Source organism: Mercenaria mercenaria, chromosome 12, assembly GCF_021730395.1.
Source record: "Mercenaria mercenaria strain notata chromosome 12, MADL_Memer_1, whole genome shotgun sequence".
Classification (NCBI taxonomy): Eukaryota; Metazoa; Mollusca; class Bivalvia; order Venerida; family Veneridae; genus Mercenaria; species Mercenaria mercenaria.
Window position 1 is genome coordinate 7,208,624 of NC_069372.1, and position 17,102 is coordinate 7,225,725.

Here is a 17,102-nt window from a genome sequence, read left to right on the forward strand (position 1 = left end):
CCCGAATCTCTATCAAAACATATAAACAGAGAACGGACATGCTCTTTTGCGTGTGTTAGAGATTCACCTGGCGGGGATTACTTTTATTTACACTGTGACTTTGGAACATGGTAGGGTAGGGGTAATAGTTTAAGCTCTCCAGAGGTGTTTTTGCCAATAACCGTTCAAAGGCGGTGTCCCACTGTGTTCCTTTATTTGTTCGTTTTGTCCTCGTGTGCTTGCCTTGTATGTGAGTGTGAGTGTGTTGGCAGTGTGCACATCTGCGTACTGTGAGTTTCGTTTTGGGGAGGCTGCGTTTTTGGAACGTGGCATTCCCTGTTTGATATTTATCTTTGTTTTTAACTGTATTCATCTATGTAATTTTCCATTACAGTGAGGTCGTTATGAATTCCCATTTCAAATAATGTAATTTTGTATCATTATAACAGTTTTCCAAAGAAATTCTAAAAACTGATAAATTTATGAAAATCTACAATATTAGAAAAACCTTAGCCTGAAGAAAAAGTACAAATTCCCGAGGGAGGTTCCAGGCATATTTCATACAAAACGCTTTTCACTGTTTTCTATTCTTTTTATAATTTTGGTGGATGCCAGCAAACAACAAAGGGTAAGATTACTGTTACAATAAAACGACAATGTATATTTACTATGTTATGAAATTTTATAAAATTTTTAACATTTCATTACGAACTGCAATACGAGAGTATACATTTTAGCAGATTATATAAAATATATAAACGTTCAATTAGGTCTTTAACCTTAAAATTTAAATATTCTGTCTATTAAAATATAAACAACTATAAACAACTTTAAAACTTCAGCAACATCCCTCTAATGTTATCACAAGCATTCGATAGGAATTCAGAATATGATCCTCAGAAAACGTAATTTGTGAAGATCTGTTCATTCTCGAATATATGTTTCCTTGATGAAAATATAGTGCTAATAAAGAATACTAATTTCCTATGGGAATTAACAGACACATTTCAAACATACTGCTTCTAAAAGGTTTAATGGATCTGCATTGAAGTGTGATTTCTGGCAGTCAGCAACACACGTTTCTGTTTACCAGTGAATGTGTAAAAAATGGAAAATATATTTGCTATTTCAAGATTTTGAACATCTCAGATGATTCGACGCTTAACTAATGTGCGGAGATGTTCTGAAACTGAAAAAAAAATACTTTCATTGCTGCCTGGAGAAATTAACAAGCTTTACGTGACACTCGTACTCCTTGCGCATTTAACGTTCTTATCCAAAAAACATTTAAAAGCAAATACCTGTTACTTCCTACTAGATATGACTCATATGACCCATCGATGTCTGAAATATGTATTACTCTCCTTTTGTTTTGACTGACCGTTGCAGGCCCAAAAGGCTGTGTATGTATTTTGTAGCTTTGTTGCTATCCTACCGCCGCTTGACTCTCTTGTTTTGGATGTGTTAGTAACAATATGAAAGCGCATGACAGCAAGTTGGCAATGAAATAAAATCTCGAGTAGTAGCTTAATTTCATTTGTTATTTGCAAGCGACTGTAAATAATAGATAAAAAGTAATCAATTTTGTTTCTTATTACTTGCAATGTTGAAACTTGGTTAAAATGAGCTTTCTGATGTCAGTCTACAAAAATGGCAGGCAATGGAATTAATACAGATGCTAGCGTCATATAATTCTTCATGTTTGAGAAGAAGTCACCCAAATGAATTACGGAATATGTCCCTTGGCCATATAGTCATTAGTTTCGTGTCTAATAAGTTTTGCCAAACGATTTTCAATATTATGAAAGTACATTTTTTTCACAACACGTAACAAAATATCTAACGCCTCCTCGATATCCTGACAGTATCTTTCATATTTCTGACAGCACTATCACTAAATCGAGCAATGCTATGATATTGTTTTATCTGTTTACTCAGTTTTAAAAGTCATGATATACATTAATATGTAGACTCTACAAACGAGTCAAATACGTTATAAAACAGACATTTAACGATTAAACAAAGTTACTTCTTGATTCTTTGTTATCTTAGAAAAGAACTTGACTTTAGATTGATATTTAACATATATCAGTGGAAATTCAATATCTTCATCTAGGTATTATGATAAATTACATCTGTTCATTGAATGAAAACGAAATATTCATCCGTACTTTTGAAACATTTTTGAAATGGCTCATCGGCCGTTTTATAAATGGCAAGATGTAAGTACGATTTAACTTAAATTTTAATATGATATTGACAAAAATGTGTAAGAATTTCCGTAACTTTAATGTCAGAATTATCAGAGATATACACTGCCAAAGATGTCAAGAGGGTGGGTGTCGTTGCCACTAAAAGTTTCGATTAGTATAGTTTTATTTGCTCGTAAATATAAATGAAAAGTTACAGCTAGGTGATTTAGTGAATATTAAGCATCATTTTACTTAAAAGAAACGAAGTCCCCTATTGCGATGGTAACGTCATAACAATTTGATATAAAACAGGAACAAAGCAATGGATAAATATCAAACAGTTAAAGCCACGTTCCAAAAACGAAGCCTCCCAAACCGCAACCCATAGCACACCGACGTGTACACAATCAAGCAACAACATACAACACACGCACACACGAGGACAAAACGAACAAATAATAGAATACTGTGGGGCACCGCCTTGGGCCACTAGGACTTAAACCTGTTTATGGTGCAATTAACTTCACTCTAAACATTGCTGTTGTAAATTTATGTAAAAAAAACAAGTCTGTTGCTGGAGATTGCTGCTCCGACCTTTTCTCAGACCTAAACTCTTTGTGTAAGTTAAGGGCAAGTAATACAAACCACAGGTTTCGTGTTAATAAGTTCCTTGAGCAATTTCTTATATGTGCAAACTTTTGTCGTCAATGTTTCATTTTCGTGATAAGTGTACTGCTTTTTGTATTTGGAAAATCAAAAGTAGAAGGGTGCCTTTTGACCAACATGTAGATTATATGTAAAGACTTTGGCTGGATGTGGGATGAAAATATGTTAACAAGAATACAAATCTATATTTCACGTTTTATTAAAAAATACTGTAAAAGTTGTAAAATAGAAATAATAAGATACATACGGCAAAATGACAAAATAAATAAAATATGTAAATCAGACAATATCCATGACACATAGTTTTCATACAATTGTGTTCAAATCATTTGTAAACGATCACTACTTTTGTAAGATTCTTTAATACAGTAAAAATTGTATAAAGTAGCCGCCAAGGGATGGACTCAATTTTGCTGTTCTAGGCAGATGGCTGCTTAAGACAACTTGAAATTAAAATAAAAAGTCATTTTATACAGTTAGCTAAATGGCTACTTAAGGCAAGCGACTGTTTAACACATGTTTTCGTGAAGGCAAGTTCAAGTTGTATACTTAAATCTAGATGTGCTACAACCACCTTATAAGTATTTGCATGCATCTTTACAGTATTGTACAGGACAGTTTCCTGCCATACACTGTGTCTTGCACCACTGGTCAGCAAAAATATATCGTGTTTTCCAAGCAGCCGTAGCTTCGCATTTATTGTTGATTCCTGCGTTCAAACTATTGCTGTCAATAGGTATAAATCCCGGTCTAGCCGTTCCAGGCAAAATAGCTCCAACTTGAACACCGCCATATCCAGACTGGACGTTGTTATTAATGCTCGCACCCGATGAAGCAATAGAAACGTCTGCGCAGCCATAAAATTGTTCTTGCGGACCGCAACCTTTACAACAATTGTTGTTACTGTCACAATCCCAGTTGCTTGCTGAAATGAAAATAATTATATTTGGGAATAAAGTTCGAAATATTAAGCAAAATCTATACAGAGATTCAAAAGACGTCATTTAACCTTTAGCCTGCTGGCAGCAAGTGATTTTGCCTTTGCGACCAGTGCAGACCGTTCGCTCTTCAGTCAGCAAATTTTCAATGAACAACCCTTTGAATAATAAATGGTGCTGCCCAAATTGAATGATGGACTATTCCATTGTAGAAATATAGCAGGGTAAAAGTTAAGAAGCTTTATGCATCTATGAAAATCTGTTTGCCTAAAGATTCATCAACTATTTTTTGTAAATGTTTTATGAATTTCTGAAATCAAAGAATGTTTAAACTTAAAAACTAAATTGTAGCGTTGTTAGGAGTTTTCTTGTGCAGCTATTATTTAATCAAATGCTATGAAAGCTTCATTTATAACAGATCATTTCGGACATAGCTAATAGAAGTTTTCTTCCTCTAAAGAATACAGTTAAAAGGGAATCGTTTCGCGCGACACTTTTTAATTAACTTTGATTTGTAGTACATAAGATACTAAACTATAGTGATACATACCTGTATTCCATTTCCACTGCATGACACATTGCGAACATGTTAGACCACGTGGTAAAACGAGATTCAATGAAAACTTCTTAGTTCCTTGCGGAAGATGCCATTTTGTGTCTCCATTTGGTTGTCTTAAAATGTTCATGTCCAAACAAGATTCTGCAAAGAATTCATATTTCAATTTAATTGTTTGATATCACCTTTTCTTATGCAGAACATCAAATATCAAAAGCTAAATATTCTGTAAAAAGATTTATTAATTTATTTATTAGATAAAATGAAATATATGAGAAAAACCTTTTGAAGTATAGAGCGCAAAACCAATTAAAAAATAAAAGCACACTCGGTTTAATTGAGTATCTTTATGGGAGGTAATGAAATGCATGTGCAACGCCACTTACTCCCCCTAGCACCGGCTTAAGCGAAACTTATCCGTAAAAATTGAATGCAATAGAATGTCTAATGAGAAATTATCTTAATTCTGCTTATAATACATGGCATCATTGATCATTTTGTACCCTACCTGTAGCTGGTCTGGTTGGGTTATTGTTTGGACAGATATGAAATTCAAAGTATCCTCCATGATTGGTTGTGATATCAAGAGTGACTGTAATCGTCTGACCTTCCGTGTAATGGCGTGAAATGGTTCCGGTTGCATACTTGCCACCAGCTTCGTTATCTCGACGTCCATTAAAAGGATCTCCGCAAACTCCACATCGTCCGCCATTTTGATGCCACTGAACCTTAAATTAATCAGTGTAAAAATTTTGACATGCTATTTCCTCGCATGATTTTATAAAACATAAGCGATTATTTTCTAATAATTTTGGTGTAATCTTATAATTTCCCTCGTTTGACGTCATTCGCAACAAGGTAAAACCCTTTAAAAGTCTGCATTCAAATGTCCATCAAAGAACATTTATTTATAATTACTAAAACTCTTTTGTCACGGCAAAAGGCAAAAGGATACACCTACACTCTAAATCAAAGCCAGGCACCATATCTTTATTGGAAAGCGAGATACAATTTGATGTAGGCTGGCTTTACAAGAAGTACAAGTGTGGTTTATACCGGTTTAAATGCGCAAAATAAAATTTAGTCCTTGAAATTACATTGTTTTTCTAAACGCAAAACAGAGAAATCGGAATTAATTGATGACGCATGCGCTTTATCATTTTCAAGGAAGCAATTTTCATGTTTAGTTCCACTTACATCATAACCTCCACAGAAAAGTTGATTATCGTCGTAGTTGACAGGTGTTTGGAATCCATATCGCCACATGCTTGATCTAGACGGTGGCTCCACCAGGCGACCATGACCATTACTTTGTATCACGTGATATATGAGTATTAAGCAGGTTGGGAGAATTGATTTCATTATTGCACACCTCATTTCTTGTAATCTGAAAATAATCGAAAATTATACTAACGTATGCATATACCCAACTTTCAGGATCTTTTTACAGATTTTATTCACAAGAGTTAGACAACTTAGTTAAATATACATATCTATAATTTATATGAAAATTAAAACTTTGAATTTTCAATCTAAAATGATATAAGATGATAATACAAAACAAAACCAACTTACCTCTTTTAGATCAGAGTATTTAAGCAACTAAAATGTTCAAAGAAAGTTTTTACAGCGTTTGCGTAACTAATGCAGAAAATAATTATGAAAGCAATTGAGAAAAATAGTCTTGCTGGTTTGTAAAATGTCTGGTTGGTGTAGAATTTTCTGCCAATTTATACCCAATATTTTGAGCAGTTTGTTTACAAATATCAATATGAGTCAATGCTATCCACATCCGCGTATACCCACAGATAAGTTATACAAATATGCACCTTGACATTTTTTCTTTATTTTGGTATGTCCATTGACACATTATCAATTTCTTCCAGGGTCAGAGAGTTTAAACATGAATGAATGTACCTAAAGCCTGAGACTTGACGTAAATTCTTACGATGTTGCGACACTAGAATTTAATTTTGAATTAAAAAGATATTTGTATATTATTTGTATATTTACTTAATGTAAGCGAAAACGATTGTATTTCTATAACCGTTAACGTAGCCATTGTACATTCATACGTATACAGTAGAAATCTGTTATAATGACGTTTTTGATGGAAGTTGAAAGGGTTCGTTTTTGTGCGTCAAACATGTTGATATCATTGTACTTGAAGACTCTCTTACAAATGATCGAACAAACTCAAATACATCGAAGTTCTGCTTGACAACATTTATTACTACAGTATTTTTACATATAACAATAAACATCAGTATTAGCGTCGGCTCAAGTTGAACTTTTATAAAAATTTGAAATGAATATATTCAGTGAATGTTACAACTTACTTATACTGCATGACGTATGCCGTATACATGCTTTTTAACATAATGCTATTTTAAAGAGTTGGTTTGAGATACAAACACTCCAAAAGACAACCAATCCCTCAAAAACTCAAAAATAAACATTCTGTCTAGATTTCGAAATATTTGACATAAATTTAGGGATGTGAAAATTTCAGGCCAGTTTATCCAGCATACCTAAAAGAAAAAGGTCACTATGTTCGAAAATGTCTACGTTACCCTGGCCTCAAGGAATGAGCAATAGTAATTAATACTGCCATAACCACATCAGTGATATCATTTCCAATGTTTTAAGGTATTATTTATGATTTCTGAAGTACCCATGCAGGATCCTTATCAAAAGTACAAAATATTCATTCTAAGTTCTTACTTTAATGTTGATTTTAGCAGCATATATTCAAATAATTTTGTAACTTGTATCATCCTAAAATAGAAAAAGAAGTGGAAACTCCACAGGTCGTTCAACACGACAAAAACGAAAATGTTGCAGGTTCGGTTTGATTGAGCCTGTTCATGGACGGTATTGGAAATGGATGCTACCGTCCACGCCCTCTAGCCCCGGGTTTATCAGAACTAACATTTATACATGCTACAAGTACAAAAAAACAATTTAGGGACATCCGCAGATGTGTTCATAAGGCGGTGCACATGGAACCTTCAATGCTACACTAGCGTGTAATTCCATGAAAAGCGGCGTATGGTCCCCAGTTAAAATGATGGGTTTGCCCTAAACGAGAAAACAAGGGGCAGAACTGAACAAATTGGAATTTAGAAAGGGGAAGATATGTTTGTTGGTAAAACTAATATTTAAAAATATTCTTCTTTAAGTTCATTTGTAATGACAAAAATCTATGAGAAATTCAACATTGTTTTGTCTTGTTAGGTTTAATGTCATTTTCAGCAAAATGTCATATATTAACGACGGTCACTTAACCTAGATCCATTCCTAGATCTATTTCCGTTATAAGCCTGTTCTGATCAAGTAACTAATAAATTTCCCAAATGAATCATAGGTAGAAATCGAGTGTCTTTTGACGTATTGTCTTCAGTGAGACATCACTAGGAACATATTTTCAACCTTTGACCCCGTGATTTGAATTCTTGTGCTGTATCTCTTGGGCTAGCCTGGTGGGCCTCAGAAATAACAGTATATATTTTGCTATCACAGTTAACAGTTACAGATCGACTTTAACGTTCAGGACACACAGACCTGTTCTTTCTGATGCATTTTTATATATAGCTTAAATCAAATGTTGTGTCTACAAGTTACTTTTCCTATAAAATATGATATTTTATTTCTGTATTTCAGAATTAACTGACATAAAGTTTGCTGATAATGTAATGAAAAGTATGCCTCTTGACATAATCAATATTGAATAAAAATGCATTTGTATAAAGTCGTCTGTAAGTTAGCTATGTCACGTTCAAGCTGTGTGAAATATTGCGTTCGTTAGCTTTTCACAATGACTCCTTTCTAAATAACATATTTGTTGACCGCTCCTTCTAAATAAATATAAATATATTTCTTTTGATAATACCAATGACGAAAAATTGACGTGGGCATTTACATCCTTGATAATACACAAAAAGATACATATCAATTTAAATCATTTCATCTGAGATTAGATATTTTGCAGGGTGCAATATATTCTCAAATCAACGGCCGCTTAATGTTAGTGCTAAACTACTGTTACTGTATACAAATAAGGAAGAAGATACAATAGATTTGCACTGAGGCACGAAATAAAGACATTTCTAAGCAATTTGTTCAAAATAAATATGTCGAAAAGTCTTAAATATCTGAATAAGAATGTCCATAAATTTAAGCCTAAAATTCAGATATCATTTGTTTGTTCCAAAGAGACACATGTTGTACAAGAATGCAGTTCCGATTTCTCCAAGGTCCTCAAAGCTTGGGACAGAGATGTACTGCCCACCGTTTGTTGTGAGCGACATGTAGTCCTGTGCATCAACACGATTTCCAACGCCCAAAGCGAAGATTGCCACTCTCTGAAATTTTGCTCTCATCGTCTCTAGCTTAGCTTTCCGGTATTCAAACGATGTCAGGCGATCAGTCACGAACAAGACTCCGATGTGATCCGATTCAAACCGCCCGTCTGCCGCCTTAAGACGCATATTTCTCATCAGTTGGTGGAACTGTGGGGTTTGGTACGTGGAGAGTCCTTGTTTAACCATGTTTGGGTCTGTTGCCGGTTCCTCGTCAAGTGTCGAACCACTACATCCATTTCCGATGGTCATAATTGTGGTGTCACCTGCCGCCATGTTTACACGATCACTAATGTTAGCGATAAACTGAAGAACAAACTTAGCATTTGAACTTCCAATGGCGGCTGTGTCAACAGCAAACACAATGTCCAGGGCATGACGGGGCGTACATCCTACAGTGAGAAATGAACTTATTTAATATTTACAATAACATAAATGGGTTTTAAATAAATAACTCGCAGCATAACGGTTATATAACCATGTAATTATTAATTATATATTGTAGTTGTGGAATTGTTTTCTTTTTCTTGATCTGTTTGAGAATCACTGATGTTCTTTTGTACATTTATCTAGCAGAGGGGTAATTTAAAAATGTATTGAGTAATGGCAAACTGTTTGAGTTATTTTTAGTACCAGAATAAAATTTCAAGGGTACAATTATATTAGAGTTTGATTTATACTAATGCTGACATTATGGTTATACCATTCACTTACTCCCAAAAGACACGAGTTCTTCCTCTACCGCTGCTTCTGTATTCTGTATATTTGGAGACGGTGTAGCTGGTTTCTCTGCAGAAAAACATACTTCTAAACCATTTTACAAAAAAAAAAAAAAAAAAAAAAAAAATGAAAGGTAAAGCATAATGTTCCAAATACTTTCAGTAAACCTTTATACAAGTTTAAGACTGTGCATTTTTATGCTCCCCGAAGGGCGAGCATATAGTTGCCGCTTTGTTCGTCAGTCCGTCCGTCACACATTTGTCCGGATATAACTTGAAAAGTATTGAAGGAATTTGATTGAAACTTCATATAATCATAGAGGCCATTGAGACAAAGTGCAGTGTCAAAGAATCATAACTCTACTTTACCTAGTTTTTGAATTATCTCCCTTTATTATACAAAATAAGGCTGGTCCGGAGCATTACTTGGAAAGTATTAAAGGCATTTCATTGAAACTTCACAAAATGATAGAGGCCATTAACAAAAAGTGCAATGTCAAAGAACCATAACTCTACCTTACCTAGTTTTGGAATTATCTCCCTTTATTTTACAAAATAAGGCTTGTCCGGAGCATTCCTTGAAAAGTATTAATGGCATTTCATTGAAACTTCACAAAATGATAGAGGCCATTGACAGGAAGTGTAGTGTTAAAGAACCATAACTCTACCTTACCTACTTTTTGAATTATCTCCCTTTATTATACAAGATAAGGCTTGTCCGGAGCATTTCTTGAAAAGTATTAAGGCTGAACACCACTTAATCCAGCTCTTCTTTATTTCATATAAAATCCACTTACTTCATAACGGTTTTTCGACATTTTCTAACATATCAGATTTTCAGAGACTTATATTCCCATAAAGAACTACATCTCTACTTTACATAAACAAAAAGAAAAGGGGGTGTTAACTTTTATATAAGAAAACTACAGTTCGGTAAATACAACCCGCTGAATTTACTCCTTTTCGCTTCTTTCAATTTCTCTTTTCGATACATTAAATTCTTACGCCGCCATTTGTACCCAGCATGCGATAGGAACATGCCGATTTCAATAGAATGCAGAGTGATACATACTGAAACACGGTAGGGTAACAGTAAGCACGTTGCTGTCGAGAAAATGCAATAGGAAAGGAAAAAAGAATAGTACTATTTATATTTGGACTACTTGTGACTAGACCTGCGGAGGCTTACTTTCCATTTGGTAGTGATCAGCCTTAATGGCATTTCATTGAAACTTCACAAAATGACAGAGGCCATTGACGGGAAGTGCAGTGTCAAGGAACCATAACTTTACTTTACCTAGTTTTTGGATTATCTCCCTTCATTATACAAAATAAGGCTTGTCCGAAGCGTTACTTGAAAAGTATTAATGGCATTTCATTGAAACTTCACAAAATGATAGAGGCAAAAATTACACTTAATGATATGTCCCTTGCTTTAATTATCTCCCTTTATTCAATTTTCTTCTTTTTATTATCTCTATTTTTTTTTTTTTTTTTTTTTTTTTTTTGGTATCTAATACGTTAGTCCCCATATTGGGACAAGCACATGCATCGGGGAGCATCATTCGGTTTTACCGAATATGAAATATGGGCTTTCCAGTGGGAAGAATAAAGATTTTCATATTAAAACATAAAGTCCACCTGATGTGTTCAATGAACAGAGCACATGATTCTTAAACAAGACTTCGAGTGTTCGAACCTAAAACGAAGCGAAAGTTCTCAGCTTGATAGAATGATAGAATGAATATGTCTGAAGAAACTATGATAAACTATCCAGCAAGGAATGGCAACTCTCATAGAATGCAGCCTACCCAAACCGTCAAAACCGCAACGTCATTGCAGTCATTTAGCCAGCATTTCTGATTTTCCTTTGGTAAATTACCACTTGCTTGCGTGCAAAGAAGCAGTACAATTTTGAAATACATTAAGAAATGTTAGGTTGACAGAAACATGTAAAACTAGAATACTGTTAAAACCCATATCAAACAACAAAACTAACAACTTATTATTGATGTACTGTAAACCTTTGAGAGAGAATCTAAAAACTATTGCTAGGTTACCTTCGCATGCTTTGATTGCCAGTTCGTCTTTTATCTGATTCAAGGCGTCGAAATTGTCTATCATAAATACATATTTGCTAGGCGGCCCACTGGCAATCGATTCCAGTTCCTCTTTGTCAATCTGGCTACCAATACCTGCAAAAATATGAGCCGCGCCATGAGAAAACCAACATAGTGGCTTTGCGACCAGCATGAATCCAGAGCAGCCTGCGCATCCACGCAGTCTGGTCAGGATCCATGCTGTTCGCTTTCCATGCTGTTCGCTTTCAAAGCCTATTGCAGTCAGAAAAACTGTTAGCGAACAGCATGGATCCTGACCAGTCTGCGCGGATGCTTGTCTGGATCCATGCTGGTCGCAAAGCCACTATGTTGGGTTTCTTATGGCACGGCTCATATACATGTATTGATGAACTATAAACATATTACTAAGAAGTAGGACTAGATCACCCAAAATGCACGACAACTTTGCTGCTCTGGCCATTTTTATGTTTACTTTTTCTTGATTCTGCACGTATATTTCAAGGTTAATTGCTAAAGATAGTGAAATTAATGTGTCAGGATTCGCCATAAGAAAAAAGAACAAAGACATATCTGTAGCTCTTGCACGTCTTGAAATATTCTGTTACATCTATAAAAAAAACTTTAAAGTCAAAACGTAATAAAAACAAAAATAATCCATCCATAATTCACTGGATTAAATTGAAAATAAATAACCTACCAATTACAAAGACGGTGATTCCTTGGTCATGTAATATTTTTGCTTGTTCTAACGTCATAGGAACATTCTGGGACATTCCATCTGTAAGAACTATTGCAATATGTGGAATCCCGGGTCGTGTGTTCTTTAAAGCCAAACCCTGAAAGAGAAAATGTTAGAAGTGAGATAAGGTTTATGAAAAAAATAAAATAATGTTGCAACATTCATAACTTGTTTTTCTAACGGAAATCTGAGACAATTCAAAACAGACAAAAGATAAAATACTGATGCCACGAGAAAAGCATCTCAAAGTAGAAAGACGAAAGGAAGATTAATGGAAATAGACCGACAATAGAACTCTTTGATCACAGACAGAGATGACGTGCTTTCTAATTAGGCAAAAGTGTAACATACCTTGGTATGAAGGTAATTGAGAGCTTCTCCAGTGTTTGTACCAAAGCCTTCCCATGTAATCTGTGATATCTTACGGAACATGTCCATTCTGTCTGTATATGCACCAAGATCAAAATGAGGTGTCACGGTTTTACTGGAAAAAACGTTAGAATCACTCTATTATTTTGTAATTGTGAAAAGTCAGTGGGTTTCAAAAATATATGATTTGTAATGTTCGAAAAGGTTCCAGGAAGTTTAAAGTTATATTATGACCAAGCTACATATTTGAAAACTATGACCAATTACTAAATAGTAGTAATGCGAGAGTATTCTTTTCTAGAGTGAGGCGATTACTGAAGATGATGATGATGATAGTAGTATTTATGTAAAATCAACACGTTTTGTGTATAAAAAAGACAGTGTTATTCTATTTGTGCATTTCTATAAAGACAAAATAAGTGTGTGCTAGATAAAAGAAGTACGGACTAAATAACTAAAGACCGCAAAAAAGTTGTACTACTGCTAAAACACCTGACAGATTTTTTAACAAATCACTGATTCTACATTTAAATGAGATTGTAGCTTTGCATGCACAGTTTATTTATACATTTACCCTATTAAATACAGTTGATGAGGATTGTCTATATTCAAAGTATGTTGTTTTAGTGACGGGCGAGCATAGTATATCTTTAACCCTAAGCCTGCTATATTTCTAAAATGGACTGGTCCATCATTCAATTTGGGCAATACCATTTATTACTCGAAGGGGTGTTCACTGAAAATTTACTGACTGAACAGCGAACAGTGCAGACCATGTGCAGGCTAATCTTGGTCTGCCCTGGTCGCAAAGGCAGAACCACTTGCCGCCAACAGGCTAAAGGTTAATTATTACATTATTACGTATGGTTCACTGTTTGCTTCTCAATCAGATGTATCATCACATGAAGATACTGTAACAAATTATACCCAGTTAGCTAAAGAATTTCTGGATACATTTTTTCTAATTTAAAGTAGCATTTTACGGCCCAAGTATCGTGGAAGTGTCATTTGTATCACTTTATATCTGGATACATTTTTTCTAATTTAAAGTGTAGCATTTTACGGCCCAAGTATCGTGGAATTGTCATTTGTATCACTTTATATGTGGATATATTTTTCTAATTTAAAGTAGCATTTTACGGTCCAAGTATCGTGGAAGTGTCATTTGTATCACTTTATATCTGGATACATTTTTCTAATTTAAAGTGTAGCATTTTACGGCCCAAGTATCGTGGAATTATCATTTGTATCACTTTATATGTGGATATATTTTTCTAATTTAAAGTAGCATTTTACGGTCCAAGTATCGTGGAAGTGTCATTTGTATCACTTTATATCTGGATACATTTTTCTAATTTAAAGTGTAGCATTTTACGGCCCAAGTATCGTGGAATTGTCATTTGTATCACTTTATATGTGGATATATTTTTCTAATTTAAAGTAGCATTTTACGGCCCAAGTATCGTGGAAGTGTCATTTGTATCACTTTATAACTGCTATATAATTACTATTATTGCTTCGAAATCTGTTTTATTTTATGGCCAATGAGTACGACTTCGTCAATATTCTATACATGTTCATTCTAAAAACGACGAATGTGTTATTGTATTTTTCAGTTTCTATAAAGATGGATACCTATCTTGTCTTAGGTTTCAGAAATGAAATGAAAATGAAATACAGAACTTTATTTCAATAAAGTTTCATTGGATGTAATGGAAAATTTCAATTTCGCATATATTTTGTGTTTTGGTACATCAAGAGCGTGAGAAAGGTGGGAGTCACATGTAGAATCGGAAAACTGAGAACGGCTTCACATGGCAGTTATTCAAAATTTATTCAATGCAATAACATATTTATTTCTTCCAGGATGGAATATAATTGTAGAGACGAAACAGGTTAATTAACCTAAAACGTTTAAGTCAAGATACAAATCTGCATACATAGTATTACAAATTTGCAATGCACTTACTCAAGGCCAAAATTAATTGTTCCCAAGTTGTTTTTCTAAATCCCGATTGATTTATATATCACTTGTTTGGTTGAGGCCTTAAGTCTAAATAAGTCCAATAATCTCGCTAAATAACTCCCAAAGGTTGCCTTTTGAACTTGATGTCTTAGATAGTTAAGTAGTATGAACGTTCTGTTCAGTTTAGTCTCTAAGTTAATACCTCTGTCTTAAACACTTGTGTACATTGTGCAACTGATTCTGGAAGGTTACCAAATAAGTTCTGCATCATGCCACTTTTAAAAGCCGTTTTAAATGCACCATGGTTCCCCCATTGCTCACATATTAAACCTACGTTTTGTTCTTGACATGTACACCTACCTAAAGCTGATCACGCCAACCCGAACCTTGTTCTCATCTAAGTCGAACATTGATGCAACATCCTCTGTAAATCTTAGTTCCTTCTGGAAGTCGTTCTTAGAGAGACTACCGGAGGAATCGAGTGCGAAAAATACATCAGCTGGCTTTCCACCACAAGCTCAAAACGACAAAGAAATAATAATTTGTATGCATGCGCGCACTGAATAGTGTCATGAAAGTTTGCAAAAATATTATTAAATATTCCATGCAGGTACGTTCTTGTCAGTCAGTATAATAAGCAAATTTATCTAAACGCTGACTCTTTCTTGTCACAACAAAAGTAACATTTTAAACTAAATTATCAAACTAAAGAGCACAAGTACTATTTCTCACATTTAAATATTCACTTCCTTTCCTTGTTTTATAAAGACGGTTGCAGAAGGTAAACGATGACTTTTATGTTCTCATAATCACAAAACAAAACAACAGACATTGCGATATGAAATGGACATTTACGGTACTGTGAAATCATTAATATTCGTGGGGGACTAATTTTCGTGGATTTCGCGGTTGAGTCAGTCCACGTAATTTGATCCCAACGAACAAGTAAAATTCCCATTCATTTTATGTTCAAAAGTTGAAATCCACGAATTCATATCCCCATGGAATTGTAGTTTTGCCCAAAACCACGAAATTTCATGCCCACGAAATTCAATGATTTTACGGTATATAATAGAGAATATTTCAGTGTAAGAATGAATTGTCTTTCTCGAGTGAACACCAGATACAATATTTTCACGAGTGGCATAGTGAAAGATATTTTGATCTTACTTGTAAAACAAACATATTTTGTTTTATTTCAAGGTTTGATTAAATAATAGTTTCTTACCTGTGAAAAATCTTTGCGATACTTTTCACTGTGAAAGTACCAGATATATTTCACTCTAAAATTTCGATAATTCACCGAAAAAAATGCACTAAAACTATATGTTTGTGCCTCCTATCAGCTCTCTTAACATTTTTATGGGAGTGTGGCTTAGACTTAAATATACAATTTACTACCTTAGGTCTTTGAATCTAATAGTACCTAGAAATAATCACACTTACGTAAAACATTTACATTATTTAAAGTATTAGAAAGTTTTACTGACTTCTTTTTGCTCTTTTATATTGTGTTCGAATTTAAGTATATCAGCAAGTCAAAATAAAACATACTTACGTGCAAAGTCGGAAGCGTCTGCAACAACCTAAAGATTTTTAACCAATAAAAAAGTTAGATTTATTTCAAGAATACGGTAATATGACTTTGAACCTTCAAATCGCTGTTTAGAATATATTTTTCTGTTTAAAAAAAAAAAACACTATTAATTATCATTGGTTTCAGTATCACAATCCGAGCAAAAGTGCACTTCTAAACACCTAGTAAAATGAAACAGTAATAGTATTTTTTTAACTATTGAAACAGCAATATAAAACTTATTAAGGAAGATAAATAAACTCTACATAGAAACAATAATAATAATACATTACCAGTATCAACGCGAGTATAATACAGCTATACCCTGTACACATTTCGGTGATTAAACTAGTCCTCTGCCTGAAATACTAAAAAGACCACTGAATTGGCAGGCTATAGAACGATACACATAACGCAATTCTGTTCTCCCTTGTACTGAATTATATAGTGACTGTTCCCGTTCTGTTTTTCCTCGTGGTATTTTCACGTTACAGTGCCAAGTATTTCCCGTGTGTATTGATATTAAAACGGACGTCCGGAATTAATTAACAAATTCTGGAAACAACAAATTAAGCGAAAACAATATTTCGAACTGTTAAATGCATGCTCAAATGTTTTTCCCGCTTGGAGACCGAATATTGATCACGTGATATGATTTCCGACCAGTGCTTTAAAACAAATAAGTTTGCAAACATCATAATGGATTAACGTAATTAGACCCATTTATCATGAAAGCAATGTAAAATAACGTAATCAGACTTTCTGAAAAAAGATATGGCCCCAGTGGCTATTTAATAGCTGTCATAAAATGCCGTAATGATAATTTGCCAAACGATATGGGCATTGCCTCATATATCATAGTGGTTATCGCTAAATTAGTTTGACGTTTATTTTTTTGTTTTCGATGGTTTCTATTTCAAATCCAGCAATCAGGCTCGTATGTTTGACTCTGTAATATTT

General features: G+C 34.1%; 2 protein-coding genes across 3 annotated transcripts; both read right to left on the reverse strand.

Moving 5' to 3' along the window:
- Nucleotides 1–3,033: 3,033 nt before the first annotated feature.
- LOC123535169 (uncharacterized) lies at nucleotides 3,034–6,402 on the reverse strand. Of its 2 annotated transcripts, XM_045317726.2 has the most exons (5): nucleotides 5,907–6,402; nucleotides 5,529–5,718; nucleotides 4,840–5,059; nucleotides 4,326–4,475; nucleotides 3,034–3,762 (listed from the first exon to the last, which is right to left on the reverse strand). In XM_045317726.2, exons 2-5 carry the CDS (start codon nucleotides 5,706–5,708, stop codon nucleotides 3,413–3,415), a joined length of 900 nt encoding a protein of 299 aa, XP_045173661.2. In that variant the 5' UTR covers nucleotides 5,709–5,718; nucleotides 5,907–6,402; the 3' UTR covers nucleotides 3,034–3,412. The 2 variants fall into 2 exon arrangements, with proteins under 2 accessions (XP_045173661.2, XP_053375053.1); XM_053519078.1 differs by having other exon boundaries at nucleotides 5,529–6,402.
- Nucleotides 6,403–6,542: 140 nt separating this feature from the next.
- LOC123535167 (collagen alpha-5(VI) chain-like) lies at nucleotides 6,543–16,837 on the reverse strand. The gene is made up of 8 exons (XM_045317723.2): nucleotides 16,436–16,837; nucleotides 16,125–16,152; nucleotides 14,927–15,083; nucleotides 12,583–12,715; nucleotides 12,190–12,328; nucleotides 11,472–11,606; nucleotides 9,407–9,481; nucleotides 6,543–9,084 (listed from the first exon to the last, which is right to left on the reverse strand). The coding sequence occupies exons 1-8, from the start codon at nucleotides 16,475–16,477 to the stop codon at nucleotides 8,528–8,530; spliced, it is 1,266 nt and encodes a 421-aa protein (XP_045173658.2). The 5' UTR covers nucleotides 16,478–16,837; the 3' UTR covers nucleotides 6,543–8,527.
- Nucleotides 16,838–17,102: the final 265 nt, after the last annotated feature.